At 35.8% G+C, this 27769-nt stretch overlaps 1 protein-coding gene across 1 annotated transcript in view; it reads right to left on the bottom strand.

Moving 5' to 3' along the window:
* The window catches only part of SOX5 (SRY-box transcription factor 5), a 491049-nt gene that overhangs the window by 138540 nt on the left and 324740 nt on the right, over positions 1-27769 (bottom strand). The window contains exon 7 of the mRNA XM_036761148.1: positions 21235-21355. Within this exon, the coding sequence (XP_036617043.1) occupies positions 21235-21355 (121 nt within the window). The remainder of the gene's footprint in view (positions 1-21234; positions 21356-27769) is intronic.

The following is a 27769-nucleotide window of genomic DNA, read 5'->3' as shown; positions in this document are numbered from 1 at the left end:
TGGGGAGGTCTCAGTACTTATACCAATGGCTGTGCAGTGAGCTGTAGCCCTGACAATGAGGGATATTAACAGGAACAATATGACAAGTTTGATTCATAATTTATCCAAGCTTGGAGAACACCTGATACTGGTCAAAGCAACATGATAATCATATGAAACAATGCTGGGATTTTGCAGTGGCTGATTGTAATATTAATTAAGTTGGGACTTTTTTACTGTTTTAGAATGCTAAATTGATTAAGTGTCTTTGATTGAGCCTTACTAGGTGCAAAGCCCAGGGCCCAAATCCATAATTACTAAGTGCTAAGCCTATGCAGGTGTGAAGCCCCCAGCACCCTAATGGTAGTTGCTAAGACCAGAGCCAATAGAAGGTGCCTAAGTTCTGGTGGCTCAGATGATGTTTGATGACATGGAAAGACTGTATAAAAAGAGAGAACAGAGCTGTCTGCTTGAAACTCTCACTCCTGGAGGAGTGTTGATATGGAGACTCTGGGCAGCTGCTCTAAGAGCCTCCCGGCTCATCAACCCAGATGTTGATGCTTTCCTGGTAACTATAAATTGTGACTTGGTCTGTTTATATAATGTATGTTTATAATTTGTTTGTATTTGCTCGGAAGTTCAGGGTGCCTGCTTTTCTCCCTGAACTAAGTGAATGATATTTGTATATTGGATTGAAATAAGATTGTTAACCCCTTGACATTGCTTTCCTTAGTAAAGCAGATCAAAGAACCTGTGCTGCAATTATTCTTGTTGTTGGACTTGTGTTGGTCTTTCACTCCCACAACAGCTGCTAACCAAATTGTTGCTACACTGATCACATGCAGAAGGTAAGAGCAAAGGATTGTTGTTATGCCAAGTTCATGGCACAGTTTGCTTGCTGGGCCTTAGCTCTAGAAAACAGGGTGTCTTCTCATGTCTTGACAATATTGTAATCAGTAACTTTATACAGCTATTTTTAAAATTAGCCAATTAGCAATTAGTGAATTACTGGATAAATAATTTATGTTTTCTTTAAAAAATCAAATAATTGAATATATTTTTCCAGCTTTACATAGCTATGTAATAGTGAATAAAAATATTTGCTAAAATTCTATTATTTATTCCAATATGAATAACAAAGAGGAATGGGGAATAAGTATCAAAAACCCAGAGATGTTTTAACCTGGAAATTCTAAAAAAAAGTAAAAAATTGTGTTTAATGAGGCAAATGTTTCCAACAGTGCTGTACTATTTAACCCACAAATAATTACTTTTTCTCTGTCTGGGCAAACCCATTTAGGTGTGGCAGAGTGATAATGATCTTTGATCAGATATAGAAATTGAATTAACTAGTTGGTTGGTCAGAAATCCTACTGTGGAGTTTGGAATGGGTCCAGTGATTTTGTCATTTTGCATTTACCTAGTTATTTAAATATTTATTATTTCCATATGTACCAGTGATAGAAAATTTTGAGGTTTCAGAGGCAGGGATATCTTGGTTAACAACTAAGTAATTAATTCTTTGAAATAAACACTGGTATGAAACATTTCCTTAGGGTGGTTGTTTTGATTTTAAAACTTTATTGATGATAGTGTCAGTTAATCCATGGATATGGTCTATTTGCATCCTTGTTGAAGCAATTTTATTTAAAAATTTGAGTATCAAAAAAGAGAATATAAAATCTGGGGGAAAAATAGTCCATTTTCTCTCTCTCCATCTTCTGCCCTCAACCTGACAAGTTTTTCTTTTAAACAGAAATAATTGTTGATGTAGTCAACATAGTTGAACTAGTTATAAATGTAAACAAGTTGACAACTCTTTAAAAATATTTATTCATGCCTCACCACTTGTTTTTATCCTCTGCACTCCACTGGTACAGCATTTACCAAAGGTCATTCATTAATGGCAACTGCTGAATCCAACAGAACTTTTTTCTTGTCCTCATCTTTTCTCTGTACTATTAGATTCTTGTGACCATCCACTTCTATTTTGGCTTCCATGTTATGGAATGCTAATGGTTCTCCTCCTACCACGGTGATAATTCTATTTCCTTTACTGCCCACAATCTTCTTCTCAACTTCTTTAAAATCAATGCTTTCCCAAGTTTTTTCCCCCCACTTTATCTTCTTTGTGTACACACTCTCCCTTAGAGATCACAACTAGCAAGGTTGTTTCATAAAGCACCTCTCTGCAAATTACTTTCAAATCTAAATCTGTACTCCCAACTCTTCCTCAGCACTCCATTTCTTCCTTAAAAGCTCAGTCTATGTTGTATCAATCTCTGTATCCTCAATATTCACCATGGTGCTTTGGACATAGTAGTTAAATGATGGTGCCATAGACAGAAATAGTAGGGTCAAAAGGAGGAATGAGTTTACAAGATGTTGTAAACTCTCTTTGAAGCAATTTTATTTTGAGATACCAATGGGACATCCTGCTGGAGAAGTCCCATGGGAAACTAAGGTTATGGATATGGATCTCAGAAGAATAATTATGACTATTTGGAAGCAATCTATAGAGAGGTAGTCACTGAAATCATGAGGGGGGAATGAGGGCAGGACAAGTCACACAATCTTCTATTGGCCTCAGTTTCTTAATTTGTAAAACTGGGATAATAATAGCACCTACCTTCTCAGCTTTTGTTGTGAGGATAAAATGAGATACTTATAAAGTACTTTACAAACTTAAAAGCACTATACACATGCTAGCTATTATTACACTTTGGATTTCTCTCAGCATCTATTCTAGCACAACGGCTATTTTATATTTAGTAGGGACTGTTAGATGCATGAAAGAATATTTGTTGATTTTAATGAAATAGGAGATCAATTTCAACATCTAATTTTAACATGTCATAAAAAATATACTTGAATACCCATCTTCTATGAGTATATCAATACATTTAGCAGGTTTATCTGATTTGTCAATTTGATCTATTTATCAATTTCTTATTTTAAATGTTTTGATATCTTACATCATTTATTTCAACTCACTACCTCAAAATTCAACCCTCATTTGTGACAAAGAAAAACATTTAAGTGAACACAATCAATGCAGTGACTGCATCTGCTGATGCACATAATATTCTATCTGAGTTGTGCCTAGCTTCTGTGTGTTTTCAACTCTACAGGACATTCCCTGGTGTCATGGTAATTGGGGTGGGACTTTTTTGCTGCTCTTCTCTTTTGGAATGCTAAGGCTATCAAGTGCTTTTAATGGGTCTTGCCTTTGTTTGAATGGGGCAGGTAAAGTGGGACCCTTTTTTCTTTTGTTTTGAAGTGCTTCTCAGCACTGAAGTAATCAAGTACCTTTGATGAGTCTTGCTTTTCAAATGTAATGGGAAGCAAAATGGGACTTTTTGCTGTTTTTTGTTTGAGTGCTTCTCAGCACTGAGGTAATCAAGTACCCCATGGCCCTGAGATGTGTATATAAGATCTGAGGTTGGCGTTTTGTTTTGGGGACACACTCATTGAAAGAATGTTGGAGATGAGTCGTTGAAGCAGCCTCCCTGGCTTTGAAAACTCAGATGTTGGTGCTTCTCGCTCTGGCAACTGTTGGTGAATTGCTTGGACAGAGAGCTAGAAGCTTATCTGCTGATTTGTGTTTATTTGCTCTGTTTATATAATGTATGCTTGTAATTTCTGTATGTATTCTCTCTGAAGTTCAGGGTGCTGGCTTTTCCCTCTGAACTAAGAATGATATATGTATGTTTAACTAAAATAAGATTGTTAAGCCTTAAAGTTGCTTTCCTTAGAAAAGCAGATCAAAGCATCTGTGCTAGCAGCCCTTCTGTGTGCTCTTGTTGTTGGTCTTGTGTTGGGTCTTTCACTCCCACAACAGCTGCTAACAACATTGTTGTTACACCTGGAAATTCTCTAATTGTTTGTCTTTATGTTGGTAAAGAGTGTTTAGTAGTCATATTTATATGTTTCACATGTATTTTGGTGAATTGACTACTAGATATTTCACACTACTTGTAGTTATTTTAAAAGGAATTTCTATTCTCATTTTCTCCTGGGTTTTATCAGTACTATATAAGAAGAGCTCATTTTTTTTATCCTGTTGCCAAAACAATTAATCATTTCAATTAAAAAACATTTTTTTCCAGATTTTCTTGGGTTTTTGCAGGTTTCTTGAGTTAATTTGAAAATTGAGACTCTTTCCCTTGTCTTATTCCTATAATTAACATCTTATGTTATATCAAATAATAGTTGGGAAATGGAGTAATCGTCTTTTACACCTATTTTACTGGAATTGTCCCATTGCTGTTGATCATTATTCTAGGGCAGCAATTCTTAAAATTTTGGGGTCTTAGGACCTCTTTATACTTTCAAAAATTATTTGAGACCCAAGAGCTTTTGCTTATGTGGACTATACATATGTATACATGTATAGATATATGTATACATTAGAAGTTAGAATTGATACATTTAAAATATTAATTAATTTAAAATAAGTAATAAACCCACTACATGTTAATAACATTTTAATGAAAAATAACTTTTTTGTCATTATTTTGCTTAATAGAAAACAACTGGATTGTCATATCTGTTTCTGCATTCATTCTATTGTAATATATTCTTTTGCCTGAAATAAATGAAGCAAATCCATATAAACAGTGGAAAAGGAAGTATTTTAATAGGCCAATGATATCTTAGTATTATTATGAAAATAGCTTTAACCTTGCATACCCCCTAAAAGGATCTTGGAGACCCCCAGGATTTTGTGGACCACACTTTGAGAGTCAATGTTTAAAGGAGTATTATAGAATTTATTGTAAATACTGTCACCTCCTTCAGGCGATTTTGATTCAGTTCTACTCTGATTCATTTTAGCACACTTTTTATCTCATCTAGAAACACCATGGAAGAAGTATTCTTAACTACAGAGTGCTACTATGCATAGAAAACCTGTACTATTTCACTGGTATTAATATCTGTGAAATGACATTTGTATTTCCAGATCACACCTTAAAATATAAGAATGATAGTCTCCTAGGCAAGGATGGGGTATACCTAACAAATTCTGGTAAAAATACATTTGCCTGGTGATTTGCTACATTAAAATTTTACAAAACCTTTAAATCTAAAAAGGTGGAGAAGGGAGAAATTTGGCTAAGTATATATACCAAGTTAGATACCAAAGAGAGAGAGATGGCATAATGCAGGGAAGGAAAATTGTTCTTTTTCTCAGAGGACACTCAGAAGTTCACAGGAAGAAAAAAAAAACAATATCAAAGGGAGAAGACCAAGACATAGGTATGATTTAGTTCTGATGAGGGACTACAGTTATCAAGGCATTTGCTGCAACTCTCTGTTAAAAGTTAAGCAGCTCACAGTATCTTGACTTATCTTAATGATAATTTCAGGAGCAGCAGGGTAGTGCAGTGGATAGGGTGCTGGGCCTGGAGTTATGAAGACCTGAATTCGAATCTGGCCTCAGACACTTACTATTTGCGTGACCCTGGGCAAGTCACTGAACCCTGTCTGCCTCTGCTTCCTCATCTGTAAAACGAGCTGGAGAAGGAAATGTCAAACCACTCCAGTATTTATGCCAAGAAAACTCAAAATGGGGTCATGAAGAATCAGACAGACTGAAGCAACTGCATAACAATGATAATTTCATCCTTTAAAAGGTAGAAGAATAAAAAAAATTAAAAAAGAAAAAAAAGGTAGAAGAATTAACTAGGGGGAATTCTCTTTTGGATCTGATTCTTGCTAATAAGAAAGAACTATTTGCTGGGTTGGAAGTGATAAACACCTTGTGAGGGAAGTGTCCACTCTCTTCTAGAGATTATGATAGAGGAGAGAAATCCTGAGTGTAGTCTAATATAGTCCTAGATTTTTAGAAGAGGAGATTTCAAAGCATTCAAAGGAATGGTGGGTAGGATTCTGTGGATTCATATAGGATTCTTCGGAGGATATCAGCTGAGGAGACATGAGAAACTGTCAAGAGCGAAATCCTGAAAGAGAACAATTCCAAAGACAAGGACAAGTGAGATTGCTCAAAGAAACCACCGTGGAAGTAAAGAGAACTCACCAATTTGAATTTAAAAAAAAATACATATACAAAAGATAGAAGCAAGGGAATGTAAGAATATATAAAGAATACAAATGAATTATGTGATCCTATGAGAATGTCCAGAGAGTGAAAGCTCAGAATCAGCTGAGGTTGGTTAGGAAAATTAAGAACAAGAGTGTTTGTTTTGTTCTTTAAGCTATAGTAAGAGAAAGGAGAACGTCAAAAGAAGAGAGAAGGCCACTGCTCAGAGTGGATTACACTTAGATAACTAACAACAAAGAGGAGGTAGAGTTACTCAATTCTCATGTTGCTTCTGTTTTCTAAGGAGAGTAACCTTTGGACTGGAAAGAACAGGATAAAAATAGATAATAGGGAGTTAATAAACAAGATCTATAAGAAGATAGTAAGAGTGCATCTCTCACTGCCCTTGATGAATTCATGTCACCTGCCACAGAAGAACACGATCAAGCACGGTAGGACCTGGCAGCTGTGATTGCTAAACTACTGACAGGATTCTGTGAAAGATTGTAGAGAACAGGGAAGAGACCTCCAAAATGATTCCAGTGCCTGAGGCTATGCCAACATAGCTTCAGGCCGAAAAGTATTTATAAAATAGAATTGTAATAGAAACTGTAATTTTCTGGAGGGGAATCACAGAATCACAAAAATTCGGAGTTCAATAGGATCACAGAGGCCAAAGAGATGAATCTATATCTGAAAATGAATCCTTGCTATGACACAGTGAAGAGGCAGTCATTCAGCCTTTGCTTGAAGAACTCCTACTTTCAGTAACTCGGTGTTACAGTTTGGGATAGTTTTATTTATTTAGGATGTTTTATGTTTCCATCAGAATGGCTGCTCTATTTGAATGCCCAGCAGCAGAATTCAGCTCTTCCCTCTCCCATGCCACACCTTCGTTCCCTACCGCAGCTGTGAGATTAAGATTAGGATTAGCCCTGTCCCTGCCTCACCTTAGGGGGAAGGAGTAGAATTGTATCACTTTAAAATCCTCTTGGAATGATCTGGCATAGTTGGAATGATAATTATCTAGCATAACTAGAGAAGGGCAAGTCCTTGATGCCAGAATCTAGAATATCTTATTCTACAGTATATCATTAAAAAATGGTTAGTGAATATCTACAAAAGGAAATGGTAACCATAAAGAAATAACATTAGGTTTCGAAGAGCAGGTGATGTCAGACTAATCTTAATTCCTTTTTGATAGGGTTTTTAAACTGGTAGATCAGGACAATGCTTGTAGATATAGTTTACCTGTATTTTAAAAGAGCATTTAATAAAGTGTTTGCATATTACTCTTATGGAAAAGATACAGAGATATAGGCTAGACAATAATATAATTAGGAGACTTCAGAACCTGATGAATGAATAGACTAAGATAAGTAGCTGTCAGTGGTTTCATGTCAAACAGGAAGGATCTCTCAAGTAGAATGCTCTAGAATTCTGTGCTCACTGTGTCATTGAACATTTTTATCTATTATTAGGATAAAGGCATACCTAGAATCCTTACCAAAAATGTAGATGAGACAAATCTAGAAGAGAGAGCTAAATAACATCTAGAATAGAAGAACATCTTGACAAGCGAGAAAAAATGGGCCAAATATAGGATAAAATTTAGGGATAATGTCTAGACCTTTGATTTTATTGGCATAAGGAATTCCCTTTGCCAGTGTAGGTCAGCAACTTCTCTGCAAAAAGAAAGTTGAAAGTTGTGATGGGAAATTCACACTTTATACACTTAATTCTCTGTTCTGTCTTTTGGGTAGACAAAAATGGCCCCAGCTGGATGCTGGGCTCTTTCCTTCAGGCTTAGTATGGTGACACACTGACACAAACAAACGAACTGCCCCACTTTCCTCTTTTCCTCATTTTCCTGGATGAGCTCTATTGCAGCACAGTTTTGCCGTATTGCTCTCCTAGCCCAAAGTTTGGCTTTTTGGATTTCCATCAGGGTGGTGGTGGGTGGGTAGAGCTGAATTCTGTTGAGAGTTCATGGGTTAGCTTGTACAATCCTGCTGCTAAAGTGTTGTGAGTAGTGGAGGATTGGGTGCTGAGTGAGTACATTAGGGGTTAGGGATTACCCTTTCCTGCCATTAGTTCATTGGTAGAACCAGAAGAAATTGCATTGTTTATTGCACATATTCTTATTTTGGAGAGGTTTGAGTGGTCATGAGGCTCAGAGAAAATGTCTAGTCCTCCATTGTATTGGTCATGTGACCTAGAAATGTTAAAACATTCAAAGAGCAAAATATTCCACTAGAATGGAAATGGCAATGCTTTAACAAAGCAAAGGCGATGGAAACAGCAACAACAACTTCCCAACTTGGTGACTTTCTCATTTCTATAACCTCTTGATAAGAATGTTTGATGTACACAGATAGAATAATCTTAATGAAAGCAAGAGAAGAGGCAGGTGATTCTTTTTCTGGTGGGGGGAGTGATTTTATACAACAATCCACACAATTGATGGAAATGCAGAAACAATATAAATCCAAAGAATTTTTTATTCATCCAGATAGCATTTGCCTCCAGATCCATTGTTTGTTTCTTTTAAAAAAAATTCAATTGGTAGAATAAAATGCAACCTTGCAGGCTCTGCAAACTAGATAACTTCCATGCATATGTTAAGGTTATTCAATTATCATCTCTATGCTGATGACTCTCAAATATACTTGTTAAACTATAACTCTGCTGACCTCCTGTTTTAGATCTATAATTACCTATTGGAATTCTCGAGCTGGATGTCCCATAGACATCTTAAATTTAACATGTCCAAAACAACTTACTATCTTTCCTCCCAAACTCCCTCCTCTTTCAAACTTGCCAATTACTGTTGAGAGTACCACTATCATCCCTGGCATCCAGGCTTAAAACCTAGGTGTCACCCTAGACTCCTCTCTCATTCTTCATATCCAATTTGTTGCCAAGGATCTATCAGTTTTACCTTTGTAACTTCTCTTTCATGTCATGGCCATCACCCTAGTCAAGTCTCTCACCACCTCATGCCTGAACTGTTACAGTAGCATGCTTGCCTGCCTGCCACAAGGCTTTCCCCACTCTAGTCTGTCCTCAGCTGTCAATCCGCTGCCTCCTACCCATTCAATACATTCTACTAGCTCCCTATCATGTCTAGGATAGAAAATAAAATCTGTTCAGCACTCTAAGCCCTTCATAAAATGCCCTCTCCAAACCTTTCTGGTCTTTTTATACCTTATTCCCCACTCTACCTGCCTTGTACCCCCACTTCAGTGACACTGGACTCTTTACTGTTTCTCAAGCAAGACACTCCAATTCCAGACTCTGGGCATTTTCACTTGCTGTCTGAAATGTTGTCCCTCCTAATCTCCACCTTCTGGAATCCCTCAAGACTCAACTAAAATTCCACCTACTATAGGAAACCATTCCCAATACTCTTTCATTCTAATGCTTGCTCTCTGTTGATTATTTCCAATGTATGTTGAACATGGCTATTTTTAAAATACACAATAGTTTGCGTATTGTCTGTCCCATTATACTGTGAGCTCTTGGAGATCAGGGACTATTTTTTTAACTTTTATTGTATCTCTAGTGCTTAGTGCATTGCCTGAGCCATAGTAGGTGCTTAATAAACATTTATGGGCCGGCTATTAACAACAATAGAAGTTTTAAGCTAGAAGGTGTATGTTCATCTAAGGCAGTGGCTAGTGACAGAAAATTTCCTGCAAAGAATAGATTGATTCTATATCAATATCAAATATTTCTTCTCTGTCCTCATCCTTCTTGACCTTTCTACAGCATTTGACACTACTGACACTACTTTCTTCTCTAGGTTTTCAATATCCTGCTCTCCTCCCACTGATTGGCCTGCTCCTTACTTCTCTGCTGTATCATGATCCATGTAGCATCCTCCAACTGTGGATATACCCCAAGGCTTTATCCTATAAGCTCTTTCCTCTTTTTCCCCTCTCCCTTGGCAATCTCGTAAACTTTTACAGGTCCAGTGATCACCTTTATGCAGTTGACTCACAATGTTATATATCCAGTCTTGGTTTCCTTTTTGAACTGTCATCTCAAACTCAAAATGTGCAAAGCAGAACTTATCTTGTTTCCCCAAAGCCAGTCCTCTTTTAAGCATCCCTTTTTCTATCAAGGGCACCAACATCCTTGCAGTCAATTTGTTTGGCAAACTCAGGCATTTTTTGACTTAATAAACCTATAGGCAGGTGAAAGTATATTAATCACATTCTGCTGTGAAATGCTATAAAGTCTTTACATTACTGCTATAAAGAAAAATAGCAAAATTCAGGGTAAACAGGTAACCTGCTAAATTGCTTAGTCTATCTATCTTCTAATCCATTTATGAAACAAAGAGTCACCATTTCATAATGTTTCTGCCAGTGATGCTTTATAACAACAAACCACAAAATACTAGTTCCTGAAGAATTAAATTTATACAACACCCAAAATGCAGTACATGTAGACATCAGCAGGCTGAAGTACATGACCAATCAAGAACTGTATAAAGGGTACCATCTGAGAAATATATGACCTGCAAAGATAGATGATCAATCTTATGGCAAGACAGAGGAAATAACTATCTGATGCATAACTCATGTATTCTAATACTATCTATATAATGTCATAAGATCTAAGAGAAAGTCTACAGCACACTGACTGGCTTGCCGTTGTTGAAGATTTGCAGAAGATTGTAGACAAAATCTTCATAGGATGAGAAAGCATACATGGATTACAATCTTATCACTGCCTGGCATACTCATGTTAGTAAGATCTTAGGACCACTGCACTATCAAAACACACCCACTTGGTGTGGAAACACAATCAGGATAACACAAAATCTAGCAGCTTCTACTTTACAGGATCGAAGAGCTTGGAATATGACATTACAGAAGTCAAAGGAGCTAGGGTTAAAACCAAGAATCACCTACCCAGCAAAACTGAATATAATATTCCAAGGCAAAATATGGATTTTTAATAAAATAGAGGACTTTTAAGCTTTCTCGATGAAAATAACCAGAGCTGAAAAGAAAATTTGACTTTCAAAGTACAAGAATCAATAGAAGCATGAAAAAATAAACAGGAAAGAGAAATCCTAAGGGACTTACTAAAGTTGAACTGTTTTGTTTACATTCCTACATGGAAAGATGATATTTGTAACTCATGATACCTTTCTCAGTATTAGGATAGCTGAAGGGTATATACATATATATAGACAGGGTGAGTTTAATATGAAGGGATGATACCTAAAAAAAATAAAATTAAGGGGTGAGAGAGGAATATATTGGGAGAAGGAGAAAGGGAGAGATAGAATGGGGTAAATTATCTCACATAAAAGTGGAAGAAAAAGTAGTTATAATGGAAGGAAAGAGGGGGCAGGTGAAAGGGAATGAGTGAATCTTGCTCTCATTGAATTTCACCTAAGGAGGGAATAACATACACATTCAACTGGGTATCTTACCCTACGGGAAAAATAGGGGGAAAGGGGATAAGAGGTGGGGATGATAGAAAGGAGGGTAGAATGGGGGAGGAGGTAATCAAAAGCAAACACTTTTGAAAAGGGACAGGGTCAAGGGTGAAAATTGAATAAAGGGGAACAGGATAGGATGGAGGGAAATAGTCTTTCACAACATGACTATTATGGAAGTGTTTTGCATAATGATACATGTGTGGCCTATGTTGAATTGCTTGCCTTCTCAAGGAGGGTGGGTGGGGAGGGAAGAAGGAAGAACTCAAAGTTCCAAAAACAAATGCTTAAAAAAAAGTTGTTTTTACATGCAGCTGGGAAATAAGATATACAGGCAATGAGCTATAGAAATTTATCTTGCCCTACAAGAAATTAAGGGGAAAGGGAATGGGGGGAGGGAGTGGGGCAACAGAAGGAAGGGAAGACTGGGGAATGGGGCAATCAGAATATATGCCATCTTGGGGGGGAGCGTAGAAACGGAGAAAATTTGTAACTCAAAATCTTCTGGAAATTGATGTTATTAAATAACAAAAATATGAAGAGATTTAAAAAACCACACCCACTTGGGCAGGCACTGCAAATAGAAGATGAATTGGGCCCAGACTGATGTGCAGAAAGAAATTGGGCCAGATTATAATAGGAAATTGCTCAGTGCTTTCAATGATTTCAAGTGGCACATATGTGTGTGTGTGTGTATAAATATGTAAAAATAGATATACTCTCTCTATATGTATATATTACCTATATTTAGAACACTATTGTTACAAATTTACACTCTATATGGCTATAAACTACACCATTCTCAAAAAAGTAGAAAAAATATAAGGGAGATGTATCTTCATGGCAAAGTATTAGTAAAAATGAACCAGCAATAGCACAGAGACACAAATGGACAGAAAAATAGTTAAAAAGGTAATATACTGAGGAATAAAAGATAATACAGTCTGCCACTGGCCATCCTGCATTCCCTTTCTGGCTTCTGACTCTTTCCAGACTTCACCACCATTCCCCAATGGAAATATCTTTTCTTCCCACCTCCTCCCCCTCTATGCTCCCTTTTATGTATTGTTTTCCCCATTAGAATGTAAGCTCCTTAAGAGCCAGCAGTTAATATCATGGAGAGGTTGTGATCTTCACTAGAAGAGGGTTCAGTGACATCACAGTATAATCATGGACACATCTAAGTACCTATGTATGTAATTTAGATATTCCCTTTTTTTCCTCCAGTAAGAGAAGCTATGATCTATAAATTATTTCAAATCACAATTTCCAAGTATCTGAACACGTCATATTAACTTACATGTACTTGTGACTTGAAGATTTACAAAGTGCTTTTCTCACAACAATCCCATAAATGTAGTGATCATTATTCCCATTTTTTACCTGAGTAAATTGAAGCACAGAGAGGTTAACTGATTTTCCATGATTATGTGGCCAGTTAGTGACAGAGCTTGCATTTGCACCCACATCTTCGACTTCAAATCCATTGCTCTTTCCAATACATGGCAGGGATCACTCTTATATAGGCTGTGTCTATTTTAAGGCTATCTGATTTTTACTACGCATTTAGATTGAATTGAGAAGTCAAATAACTACCATCAGTCTGATTTGTCTTTTATTCAATTTTATGAATTGACTAATTTAAGCAGTTATTTTGAAGTGACTATAGATAAAATCTTAGTTTGATGGCAAATTCTCAATATCTCTCCTTATTTTATATTTAAAGTCTTAACTTCCATAACATGCTTGTTACTAGATTATTCTAACCATTGTTGTGCTCATGCTGACTCAGATCAGCTCAGAAAAGCTGACTGTTAAATTTTCAGCATGAGAATTTACACCTCAGAAGTTGACAAACAAGTCAGAGCTTGATTTATTGTTTTGTTGATTGTTGAGTCCTAAGAAAAAGTGATGGAGAAAATTTTAATAATGCATTTTTAACTTCAAAGGGTATTGTGTGAACAGTCTCCCTCCCTACCACCAGAAAGCTGGTTATTAAACATTTACCAGCACACCTCTGATTTCAACCTTATTGCTTAACAAGTCTAAAAATATTTTTAGATTAAAAACACTATGTGATTTTATTCTGGGATATATAAATGTAATATGAAATTAAAATAAAGTCATGGGAATAAAATATTAATATTATCATGTCAATTAAATGAAAATTGTTTGTTCTGCAGGTCCTATCGTATTTCTATTAAAGTGTTCTAATATTATTGAATGATTTTCATTCTAGTATGGCCAGTGGTTATAATTACGCTTTGCTTTCATCACCCACAGTTGATGAGCCATCAGCCTGGGAGGAGAAGAATGATCTAGCTTATGAATGATATAAAAATTTGAGGAGAAATGGAGACAAAGATGATGAAATAACGGCCACTGTGGTAAAGCCTGAGCCTTACCCTAAAGCTATAATACTCGGATAATGAGGCTACCCTACTAGGGCAGCACAGAATTGTGAGACAATTCATGGATGTATGCAGCAAGAGAAGTGGGAGCCCTCACCATGCTAAGGCAGCCAGTGTCCCGGTATCAGGTAAAATGGGAAGTCTGCTTCTGGGTCAGATTGTGGTGTTTACCTTGGAGTAAGAGATGAAGTGATAGAATAAGAGGTTCACTAGGTGGCACAGTGGATAGAGCACTGGACTTGGAATCAGGAAGATTCATCTTCATGAGATGAAGTCCAGCCTCAGACACTTAGTAGCTGTGTGACCCTGGGCAAATCATTTAACCCTATTTGCCTCAATTCTTCATCTATAAAATGAGCTGGCAAAGGAAATGGCAAGAAAAACCAAGAGAACCCCAAAATGGGGTCACAGAGACTCAGACATGACTGAACAGCAACAAGAAATAGAGACCAATCACAGTATCCTAGGTCATGAATTCCCCATTAACTGGTCATTGCCTTTTGAGAGGTATAGCCATGAATAGAAAAATCTTGAAGAATAGCCTGCCAACTCCCTACAGAAGGTGCTGAGGGGAAAGTGTGGACTTAAGTAACTAAAACATGTCTTTTAAAAATCCTTAGGTTGACTTGTTTGTTGACCAAAAGAATATTATTGCTGGGTCTAGCAGGAGTATAGACAGCAAGACAATGTGGTGGTTATTTGAATATTTTTAACTTTTATTCTTTTTTCTCCTACAGTTGTGATTAAAATAATCGATATATATATATATATATATATATATATATATATATATATATATATATGTCATGTTTGAGAGGTCAGTATCATTATCCTATGCTTGTGTGATTTAATTCCTTCAAAATGTAGCAGGGAACAGAAGAGAGCGGAGTTGGTGATTTGTTTCTGTTTATTAACTGGTTCGTGTTTTAGTAGCTTGGAGTTTAGTTTATGAATCCATGCACAGCATTCTTAGAATAAGAGTGCTATCACCCACAAAAAAGGTGGCATTCTGGTAAATAAGTAGTTAGTAGATAACCAAAGAGGTTGACATTACCCCATGGGTGCCCTCTGGGTTTGGGTGGAGTACATGATGACTAGGGTAAGCATGTGCTTGATAATACTTGGTTCTTATTATTGTAAAGAAGCAGATGAGAAATCATACTACACTGCTAACTTAGTAAGGAAGAGAGAAAGAACAATTTTATTTTTGTTCATTTTCTGTTTCTAGCCCATTTTCCATGTCTATATTACTTAAAAGGATGAGTTTAAAGTACTTGTGCTCCAGTTAAGATTTCCTTTTATGCGATATAAAATGAAGAGACACTATTCTTAATCTGAGTCTAAAATATAATTTTACTGTAATGCTTTTTATAGAATTCATTGATCTTTCACTAATTTCTGATACTATAGACAGAAACTTTGGACCAAACCATTAATCTTGGCCTATATGCCATGCTATAGAATACAAAACAAGTCAAATCAAATCAACCACCATTTATTAGGTGTTTACTATGTGCCAGGTTTAGTGATAAGCACTAGACAAAACCAAACCAAAACCTGTCAGTTCTTCATACTTGACAAAACTGCAAGCACATATAGGTTTGATAAATGACGAGGCAACATTATTTCTCTTCGCTTGAATTTCCTTTAGCTGTAAAGTTCCCATCACCACTGTAGACCGTAATCATGTCCATAAAATCTATCTACATCAATATTGAAACAGCAATAGAAAATAGAAAGGCAAGCATTCTCCTTAATGCTGAGGGCATGGTTTTATCATCTCTAACTAGGAATGACCTTAAGAATTCTGATACGATGAAAGACATCTATTGGCTTATTGTTGTTAGAAAAAAAAATTAGCTTCAAATAATCATATTACATTTGAAAATGTATTTGGCACCATTTTAAAAAAAACATAAATGGACAATGCTAAATAACTCTAACAGCTGAATTCATTCAGAACCTTGGGGACATAATTTGCAACTAACTTGTTTTCTTGGGTTCATCAGGATGCAGTCCTATCACACACAGAGTTGAAAGGGATCATTCCAAGATTGTTTAATTGTTGAAGAAAGCTATTGATAACATCTGCCCCAAGTTTTTTTCAAGGCAAGAGTCTCTTCCATTCCCTATGATACAGAATGCTATGGTTGTAACAGAATATTTGTCAAATATTTGAACATATTGATAAAAAACTCATTTAAATATCTTTCTCTAAGGAAAAAAATGTGTTCATATCCTCATAGCCCACATCTGTGCAAAAGTAGGCTGATCTTCCATTTAGGCAAAATATGGATGTCAAATTCCAATTTTTTATTTCATTCTTCATTCTTTTCTTTTCCTTGATATTTAATCTCCCTATCTTAACCAAGCTGGAAATGGAGTGGTCATTCACAAATGCGATCCTACTTCTGATTGGCACAGAAGATTTGCTTTGTGTATGCCAACATCACTTCACATGGAGGCACCCACATGGGAAATGCAAGAGACCTGCTTCTGTGTTCCCCTACGACATGGGTGGGAGCAAGCTTTTCCATTGACTGCACAGCTGGAACAAACTCTGTCTTTAAAACTACCAGATTGTGATATGCACTCTTTCCAGCTGTTCCCAAAGGGGTTGTCCTGTTCAACCATGGCATGAGTACCATGAACTGAACTGGGTAAGGGAAAGATAACAACTTCCCACTCTTTACTCTTAGACCCCATGTCTCCAAGAAATGGGATTTAGGTTTTGTTCTTGTCTGGGCATTTGTTTATTTATTTATTTTGTCCATTTCATTTCTAGGTGCAGGATAATCAAAACTTTGATCCCTACCAGATGCAGACGAGCCATGGCAACCTTGGAGGAAGGATTCTAGCCCAAATGTTTTAACCGGCTCAACAAGGGAGATTTTCGAAATCAAAGTACCTGACCCCTGAGCACAAAGGGCTTAAGTCTTTGACTTGCAACTTGGTAGTACTGTTCTAAATAGGAACTAAGCTGAGCAGGGAACCTAATCCCCCTCCCTATTAAATGAGATAATATTTGTAAAGTGTTTAGCACAGCGTTTGGCATATAGTGCTTTATAAATGCTTATTACATTCCCTTTACCCCTATCATAAAGACTGAGGTTGTGTTGCGGTGATGATACTCCCTCCCCCAGGTATTACAGGGTGTCTTAATATGCTTGTTCTTACTATTCCATTGAAGTAAATATTCATTTATAAAAGCTAATCTGACTGTTAAGCAATAAAACTAAATTAGGATGTAGGGAACCCCTGACACTGAAGAAACAAATCAGTGGGGGCTGGAGCCAGTGGTATAGAGACTGGATACCCCAGATTCCTTTAAGGTAGTTGTGTCAAATTAAAATAGAAATGGGAGCTACTGAATGGTACATGAGGATCCTTGTGGGCCATAGATTTAGAAAACTACATATGAACATCATCTATGTTCTATTGTATTTTTATTTATTTTGTTAAATTGTTCCTGATTAGATTTTAATTTGCTTTGGTCTGCACTTGGGAGTATTCCAGACTGGGGCAAATGTTAGACACTTCTGCCTTAAGGGTATGGGTGAACCTAAAAGGAAAGGTAAAATGTAACATGTCTAGTCTTCAGGGAATGGGGGCCAGGGTAGTCATTGTTACATAATACATACTAAAAGCTTCCTTAAAACATAATATTTAAGAAAGATAGCCTAGTGGCCCTTGGGCCTAACAATCACTTACCCAGATTTTTAAAATTGAAGTTCCATGTTGTTATATTCTCTATATAGTATACCTGGTTGATACTATCTTAGTTTCCTGTAGAAATACCTTCACTGAGTCAAGATTTAATCTTATGCCTCTGGCTTATATGGGGGTTGGTTTAAGAAATATCTGCTCAGAATACATTTCTATACCTTTTGAAAAATCATAGATGAAGACGTTGGCTGTTATGTTATCCTGTGTCCCTCAAGTAAGAACCTTTGTAAAATATATTTTTTTTTCTCTAGAATTCATTTCTAGGAAAGAAGCTACCCCCATTCATATTCTTCTTATCACACAACAACAACACAACATACTTCCCTAAGTGCTTCTGAACTTAATTCAATTCCTAAATATAGAAATGAATGTGTCCTAATTACCTAATACATCTATTTTTCCTGCTTCCTTTTTTTAACTTATTTTTGTCCTTCACTTTTTGTTAATTGTCCAGGTTGTATGTGTCTTAACTTTAGAGGACATTTCGAATCCTTTTTGGAAGCGGGGGGGGGGGGTACGCATCATAAATATAAATATTTGTGCATTTGAAATAGTAACATCACTTTAGTTTGTTTTGCTTCTTAACCTGTTTCTCCCCTTGGGGTGATTCCAAGATTCCTTTATAATTCCAAAAAGATGAACACATCATATTATAAAAGAATAACGGAGGAATAAAAGGAATAGAAAAATTGATCATTATAATAAAGACATTTATATTATGTTTTCCTAATAATGACATAACAACCTATAACATAGGATTCAGAAATCTCATTATCAATATCATTATCATTATTTAAAGAAGAGGAAACTGAATCTTAGCGACGTTAAATGATTTCTCCCTCCAGTCATACAAATAATAACAGAATGAGACTTGAACCTGTCTCTTTACTTGTACACCAATGCTTTTATCCTCCATATTTTTCCCTACTTAGATTCTGATTAGAAGCATGATGGATAAACTATGGATACACTTTCTCCTTGTCAGAAGCTCAACAATGACATTAAAAATTCTGTTGGTATCACTTGTACTGAAAACCAGTCACCATTACTATTAACTAAAAGCAATTATCAAAAGGAAATTCTACATAGCTTGCATAAAGTCTGGTATAAAATAGGATAGGTTACCGTTTATCTTTTTATTCTTCCCCATCCCATTCTTGACGTATAATGTAGTTAAAGAGAATTCTTGACTACTTTTCACTTCAACTCAGCCTCTCATTCAAACCAAGTCAGATGTGCCAGGGAATCAACCAGGGCAGAGCTTCCTTTTTCTACTGGCTTCTGCTCAGTTCTAGATGTTGGCATGCTATTAGTACCTAGCTTGCCAGGAGCAGCGGAGACTTTATTCTGTTTGATTTCCAAGGTTACAAAAAAGATGGTATATTACTTGAAATTTTAAGTACTGAAGGTAGCATATGAACATCATATGCTTACTATGCTAACAATTTTTAGGCTGGGGAAAAAGAAGCCATGCTGCATCGATGCAGAACAAATTAAATCTGTCTAATGGGAATGAGGTAGAAGTGTTTTTGACCTTTTCCAGGCCTCTTGTTATGGTAATATTCGTATTTGGTGAGGCTTTCTCCTTAGGGTAGTATTCTATAATGGGATTTAGTTCTTTTCTTTAAGAAAGAAAACCACTGGTAGAACCAACCCAGTCTGTATTCAGATATTGCTACTCCTGATTGACAGGATCGATAGTTTAGACAATAGTTTCATATTTACCAAAATAAAATGGGTAACAAAAATCATTATTAAAAATAAATAGAAAATAGAAAAATATTTTAAAATTGCCTTTTATAAAACAACAGAATAGAAATTGCATTTGTGGGAGGGAAAGAGGCAGAGGAGAAGAGTGAAATCCAGATCTGTGATTTCACGTTGGTGGGGAACTCCCCCTGTGGACTCCCTCCACAAATTCGGAACAGCAATTCCTTGGTAATTTATAGTTTTAGAAAGTTGCCTGTGGCAAGGGCTAATGCAGAGAAAAGGCTCATATTTAGGTCTTTGAGGTTTCATATTTAGCCCTTTATCCACTTCCTCTAGTTTTGTAATACTTTATTACCAAAATACTTTATTATCACATTAAAATTAGGGCATTTATCAACTAATTAGCAGTTCAGTGTGCAGACTGTAATGGTAGACAAATTTAGAGGTAAGCATAATCCAAACTAGATTTGGGAACACTGGAAAAAAGTTACAAGAAAACATAATCACATAGGCACACATCTAACTCATATATCACTAGCAGTACTAAAATTCACTAACTCCAAAATGATTTGTTAATTTTTTTCTGACACCTACACTGTATTTCTTTAAAGTGATGGGAATACAGAAACAGTAACATAGTAACATTATAAAAACCAGAAAAATGACATGCTTGTAAAAATGCTGGAAAGCTTTTGAAGAACATGAAGAAATAATAAGTAGGAGACTGGAAATACAGAAACATCAACTGATGGGAATCTACAATAATGCCAAAGTCAAAACTGATGTTGACCTGAATTCTACATACACAATGAAGGGTGACAGAAGGGGTCTAGCAGTCCTTACCATCTGCCCAGATGTTATGTTCACCAGGCTCCAGAGTATTGCCATTTGACCTGCCATTTCAACCCAAATACTCTTAGGTTTTGTCTTTCACCCTTTACTATGCACTAAGGACCACTACACCTTTCCTTTTCATTTGCAGCTAAACCTTCCTATATGTGTTATTTCCCCTAATTAAAATGCAAGCACCTTGAAAGAAGAGACTGTCTTGATTTTCACTCTGTATCTCTAGCTCTTTACATAGTGATTGGCACATAGTAAGCATTTGATAAATGCTTTTCATGCATTCATTCTCCTTGCCAAAGCCAAGACTCGCATTCCATTAGAGAAGTCATAAACAACCCTCACTTAAGAAATAGATAGCAGAATGATAAGGCATTATTCCCATACGTGAGTTCAATTTTACTAGAATTTCTTGAACACTTTTTTATTCTAAATTTTAGAACAGTATATGTCCCATATCTATTTTCACAAGGACTCTGAAATTATCAGTTAACAATATTACAAATGAATCACATTTCTATGCTCTTCAGACTAGTCATCATATTTGAGTGAAATTAAATTCAAGTTCATCAGTTTGGCCACATTTTAAAATCTGAGCTGTGCATCTTGATCTATCAAGACATATATTCTAAGTATGTAATTTTGATGTCAATGTTTCAAGTTTTCAAACTATATTTTCCCTAAACTGACCTCAGAATATACAAGATTTTGTTAAAAATATAGATTATATAGCATATGCATATATTGTGCAGTGTATATGTGGAGCCATATTCAATCTTTAAATAATTTTAAAACCATCAATAATTTGAAAATATATTGATAATGAGTTCTAGTTCAGGGAGCTTTGAATCTAAATAACACAGTATAAATCCTCCCTTCAATAAAACATATACCATTTATGCTCAATTTAATATTAACTTAAATCCCTTTCCACACCCTCCTAGTATAGTCTTTTTAAAATAAATGTGATATATCTGTGAGCTCACTTCTTGGTGGGGCATTAATAGCAAATGGCATAAACCCACCCTCCACCCACTCCCAAATGGAAAATCAACAGTACTTACTACATCCTGCCTTGTAGCTGAAGCCTGGAGGAAGGAGGAATCCTTGCTGGGCAGCTGCTGCCAGTGTTCGCTGGTCTGGAGGGAATACTGGAATCATTAATGGAGGCAGCTGACCTTGAACCTGCTGAACATGAGAAAACTAATCAAAGGGAGAATTCTTTTTTTTCCTTCAAGGAAAATGAAGGTGTTTAGTCCATTTACTATGTTGGGACTTCTCATTCGATATTCAAACTATGGAATCACCTTAATTATAGAATAATAGGATATGGGACTTTAGACACAGTTACTTTAGAAGCCACTTAGTTCAATCTCCCACCAAATCCAGGAAACCTGTCTACATCATGGTCATCTAACTTCTACTTGTACACATCCAGTGGGTTCACTCCTTTGCAAAGCAGCCTGTCTACTGTTGTAATGCTCTAATTACTTAAAAAGGTCTTCCTTTGCTGAGGTAAGGAAGGATTATCTCCCTTTCTATAAAAAAAAAGTCTAATTATCTTGGTATCCCTTCCAGTGCCTAGTACAGTGCTCTGCATATGGTGAACATTTAATTAATAGCTGTTGAGTGAATAAATCAATTACTTGGTCCTAGTTCTACTCTCTGAAGGAATACAGGGTAAGTATAATTTTTCTTCCAAATCATAGCCCTACATGTAGTGGGGCCGGTTGTCATGTGGGGACAGTTGTCATGTCAACACTTAGTTTTCTCTTTTCCAAGCTAAACAACCCAACTCTTTTTCATATGACATGTTGCAGACTTCCAAACACCTCACCATCCTTATTGTCTGTCTCTGGATGTAGTTTAGTCAACATCTTTCTTAAAATGTGTCATTCTCAAACACAGTACTCAGTCTGAAAAATACAGAGTGGGGGGAAGTATTAATGCCTCTTCTGATATCAGACTTCTGTGAATGCCATGTAAAACTGCATGTCTTAACTATATCAAAAATACATATCTGCATTTTAAATATATATGTAGATATGTGTACATATAAATGTATATGTACATATATAATTTGTTTACGTTAGCTTATTTTCAGTTAATCAATGCTAAAAATTATCTGCCTTTAGTAAGGAACATAGAAGCTATTTTAAAATACATTGAAACAGTGTAAAGGATTTTCTTATGTATCTAGAAAAATTCAATACACCTACAATCATTGGTGATTCATCAGAGTAATTTGCATTACATTCATTAAGTCTGCAGAGCTCCCCCCTTTTTTCAAATCTTAACTAACATTCAATTTTCAAATAAGTAAGCATAATAAAATGAAATCTTCAAAACTTCTTGTTAAGACAAAATATCTATTTAAAATGTTTTTAGCCAAAGAAAGGTTATGGTTGGTTTTTTCAATGTAGGGGGGAGGGAGTTAAAGGAGGGGAGGGAAACATTTCCCCTGAAGTTAGAAAAATTCAAAATGAATTAGTGAGAACCTTTCCTTCATTTGAAAAATTATAATATAGTCATTTTTAGCATTAAGACATAGTATTTATAATTCTTCTAGATATGCATGCCATATGATCTTTGCACTTTAGAAACCTATAAGCCAGATGAAGCAATATAAATATATATGTAAAAAACTAAAATCTTTATGAGTAAACAGAATTCACATTTTCTCATTTTTCTATTATAAAATTTTTTAATTTTCTTCTTAGAAAGTGGGTGTGAGGAGGGAAAGGTAAAGATTATCAGCTTGCCTTCCAATTAGAAAATTGCACTGAGACCAAATTTACAAATCTTCAGCTAACAGGAGGTAATTTTAATTCAGCTTGAAACAATTAAAAATAGTTAAAGCTAAAACTTTTGCAAACTTTTCTAAAGCATTTAGTCTTTTGAGTGCTATAGCATTCATACACACACCATCCATGGGGATCAGCTCACCCACAGCTGAAATTCAGCCACCTTCGGTAGGGAACGTGGCAGCTGTTTAAAAGCACATAGCAACATTACACAGCAGTTTCAGCCAGAAAATGAAGAATATAATATCCAAATGAGATCACAAAGGGAGTTTAGGTAGGCAATATATAATTACCCAAACTGGAGTTAAGCCAGGATCAGGATGCTAACTCCCTATATTAGGAAAAAAAAAGTGTCGTGGGATCTTCAATGACCACTAATGATCTGTTATTTTATATTTAATGGAAAAGGTAAGGCACATATGTCAATTGGTTGACTCATTCTTAGAAAAAAATGGTATTAAAATTAAGTAGAAAAGTAATTTCCCTTCCAATCAATCTACTAGAATAGTTGAAGAAATCTCATTGAGAAGGCATTTATATAGCAATAGAAGCATATAAAAATCAACATGATAACGTTTTCAAATTTGCTGCTTAAAATTTGATCCACACCTCTCACTCCCCACCAGACATTTTCTGCTTGTCCCACCTCCTGCTTTATTTGATTCAAGACAAAGACAAAGTAGCCATATTCTTTCAGAACAAAAATGAACAGCCATGTGGATTTTTACATAGTACTCTTCTTCGGCAAAGAGCCACAGAACTTTTTTAAAAATCGTTTCCAAGGATGAAAGTGACTTTGCCAAGCAAAGTGGCTTCAAAACAGGACTCAAAAATACTAATAGAAAGACAGATGGTTCTACTAAGAGCTTGGCTGCCAAAAAAAAAGGAGAAAAAAAAAGCAGAAAAAAGGAATGATGTTATTGAAGCTGACTGCAAAGTTCTCTGATGACTGTGAATACTTTTGTCCCATTGCAAGTGCTAACTCTGCCTTCAGGGCTGATAGAGCTAAAATACCAGCCTCCCCACATTCTACCTCCCTGTGCTCTCTCCCCTCCAAAATAAAACCTGTCAGTGCCAAAGCCCACAATCCAGCAAAATCCTACACTTGATTCTGACTGACTGCTCCACAGAAGCAAAATATTGCACGGAAGGACTCCCATTTAGGAATAGACTCAGAAGGAAAATTACCCTTTTTTCCCTCAAAACTGTCTGTCATATTTTCTTTTTCTAATTCCCCTTTTCCTCCTCCCTGCCACAAAAGGGCCCCTGGGCCCTATGAGTTCAGACGATATAAACTTAATTTGTATAAAGGGGGGAAAGAAGTAGCACTGCAGAGACATGAGAATAGTTTGCAAGGATTTAAAATAATCCAGTCAAAACACAGTGCAATTTTCCTTCCAAACTACTACTACAATAATATCTCCACTTTATTTCCTTCAGGGCAACTGTCATTTCTTTTTAACTAGATTGCTACCAGATATAATAGAAACTGAAATATTATATGGTCACTGAGTCTTCCTTTATATGGCTCATTTCACTACTGCATTTTAACTTTTACATGATGTGTTTGTTGGCATTGTTGCTAGGATATAACCATTTAAAATGATATAGAATTAAGTCTTCCTTTTCAATTTTAAAGCAATGAAGTAGATTTTAAATGCCATATACAATTGATTTACACATTTTCCAATAAATATGCTGTTTTTTCTTTTCAAAAATGAATGATTCATGTATATTTGGTGTTCTCTTATCCAACATACTTTTCTAATAAGTATTCAATTTGTCTAATTTCAACCAACAGAATAATGAAAAAATAAAATAACTATATTAAAATTCAGTGACATTTGTTTACTGTAATTCAGTGTAATCTCTATGTTCTAAGATGATAGGATAATTATTTAGGGTGACAAGACAGGGTGACTGTTTACCAAGAGAATAATTGTTGGGGAACAGACAGATGTTTTCTTTGCTAAGGGAAACTAAAATCTTTGGGGGGTATTACACCAGTCATAAATAGCACCTGTTTTTGAGAGTACTTAGCTGCAAAACATTCCCTGAAGGATAACAAGGGTATTGATCATAATCTCTAAAGCTTGAGGCATTACTTTATGATTGAGAGTTTTTTAATTTCTTGAAAATAGAACTTAATACAGATGTTGCTTGAACCAAAAAACTCATTCTTTATCACAAATTCCTATTTTTTCCATAAATACACATGATTTTGTTTTCTATTTTTTAAAATAATAAAATACCTTGATTCATGCATGTGCCATCACCTATTCACACAATTACTGGCAAAAACTCACATGGTTTAATGTCCCATGGTACTATGTCAGTTATAAATAAGCAGAGGAAAAATAGGACATAAAATATACTGGGCAAAGTGAAATATGCTACAGATACTCAGTCTTAGGAATGGATTATCCAAATAATTTCATTACAAAATCCATCTCTAAATGGTTTTCCCATGTACCATGTTACTGTTTTGAGATTCTGTTCATTAGTTCATTATATAATATTGCGAAACATTGTATACTTCAAATGTCTAAAATATCTGGGAGCCTACCTACTAAGATATCCTCAGGAATTATATGCATTCAACACAACTAGATAGCTCAGTGGATAGAGCACTGGGCCTGGAGTCAGGAAGACCTGAGTTCAAATCTAGCCTCAGACACTTACTACTTGTGTGATTCTGGGCAAGTCACTTAACTTCTGTTCGCCTTAATCTACTGGAGAAGGAAAAGACAAAGCACTCTAGTATCTTTGCCAAGAAAATCCCGCGGAGAGTATGGTCCATGGGGTCATGAAGAGTTGGACACCACTGAACGACAACAAATGAAATACTTTTAAGAGAAATAAAGGATGTCTTTCATAATTAGAGGGACATTAGTTGTTCAAGATTGAAATGTGCTAATATAATAATAAAAAAGGGCAACACTATCTAAATTAATTTACAGATTTAGTTCCATACTCATCAAACTACCAAGGACTTACTTGTTTTAAGCTAAGCAAAAGAATAACAGAATAAATCTGGAAAGAACAAGAGGTCAAGAATCTTCATGGAAATAATGAAAAAAATAGGAATGAAATGGAGTAGCAGTACCAGTTCTCAAACTATATTATATTACAAAGCAGTAATCATTAAAGCTATTTGGAAGTTTTAAAAAAATAGAAAAGTTGATTGATGGAACAGATTAGGTTAAAAAACAAACAAACCCAGAAGCAATTGAATGTAGTAGCATAGTATTAAAAACAAGATCCTCAAATACTAGGGTAATGACTCTATTTTTTAAAAAAAGCTTCTAGGAAAACAGGAAAGAAGTCTAGAGCAACATCTGACACCACATACCATAAAAAAATCCTAATGGATACATGACCTAATTATACAAAGTCATGTCATAACATTTTTAAAAATGAGACATCCAGAGGAGAAAGGCAGCAGATACCTTCCTTTTATGAATTATATGGAATTATGAATGTTTGCTACATCTAGGTGGAAAAATTCTCATGTAAAAAGGGATAAGGATGATCCTAATGTATTTGTTGATATAAAATGGACAATATTGATTGTATAAAATTGAAAAACTTTGCATAAGGAAAATGAATATGTGGAGAAATTTTCACAGCATCTTTATCTGATAGTTCTATTATGCAAGATAAACAAAGAATTTATATGTGTGTATATCTGTCTCTCTATCTCTCTCTATGTATCTATCTATACCATTCTCCTAATCAATATGTAGTCAAAGGATAAGAACAAGCAATTTTCAAATGAAGAAATACAAGCTATCAACTGTATGAAGACTTTCTCCAAATCGCTAATAACGAGGCAAATTTTAAAAAATTCTTAATATTATATGTAAGGCCCATTAAATTGGCAAAAATGAAAAAAGAGGAAAATAATACTTGTTGGAGGAATTGTGACCAGATAGGTACACTGATACGCTACTGATGGAGTTATAGATTAGTAGAACAATTCTGGAAAATAATTTGAAATGATAAAGCTTGAATTTGCATTTGAAATTATAAAGTTGCTGAACTGTACATACCCTTTGACCTAGTAAAATTATTATTAGACATATGCCCCAAAGAAAGTCATAGCCACACCCAACAACAGGCTATTCCAGTAATCAAGGAATGAGGTGATGAGACCCTGCACTAAAGCTGGGACAGTATCAGAGGAGAGGAGTGGGTGGTATTTGAGAGATGTTGCAAAGGTGAAATTGGCATGCTTTGGCAACAGCTTGAATATGGAAGGTAAAAGATAGTGAGGGATCTAGGATGGCTTCTAGCTTGCAAGCCTGAGATAATAGGAGGGTGGTCGTGTCCTCTACAGTAATGGGGAAGGCAAGAGGGAGGGGTAGGGTTTAGGAGAAAAGATAAGGAGTTCTCTTTTGGACATGCTTAGTTTAAGAGGTCTACTGGACATCCAGTTAGAGATATCTGAGAGGCAGTTGGAAATGTGAGATTAGAGATCAGCTGAGAGATTGGGGCAGGAAAGGTAACTGAGAATTATCAGCACAGTGATTGTAATTAAATTCATGAGAGCTGATGAAATCAAGTGAAGTAATATAAAGGGAGAAGAGAAAAGGACTCAGCATGGAACCCTGAAGGACACCCATGGTTAGAGGGTGTGATATGGAGGAGGATCCAGTAAAGGAGACAGAGAAGAAGAGGTGAGAGAGGTAGCAGGAGAACCAGGAGAGAGCGGTGCTTCAAAAACCTAGAGAGAAGAGAGCATCAAAGTGCAGAGAGTGACCAACGATGCCAAAGGCTACAGAGAGGTGAAAGA

The sequence above is a fragment of the Trichosurus vulpecula genome, chromosome 5, assembly GCF_011100635.1.
Source record: "Trichosurus vulpecula isolate mTriVul1 chromosome 5, mTriVul1.pri, whole genome shotgun sequence".
NCBI lineage: Eukaryota > Metazoa > Chordata > Mammalia > Diprotodontia > Phalangeridae > Trichosurus > Trichosurus vulpecula.
Note: the sequence above shows the minus strand (reverse complement) of the source record. Positions and strands in the feature narration are given on the sequence as shown.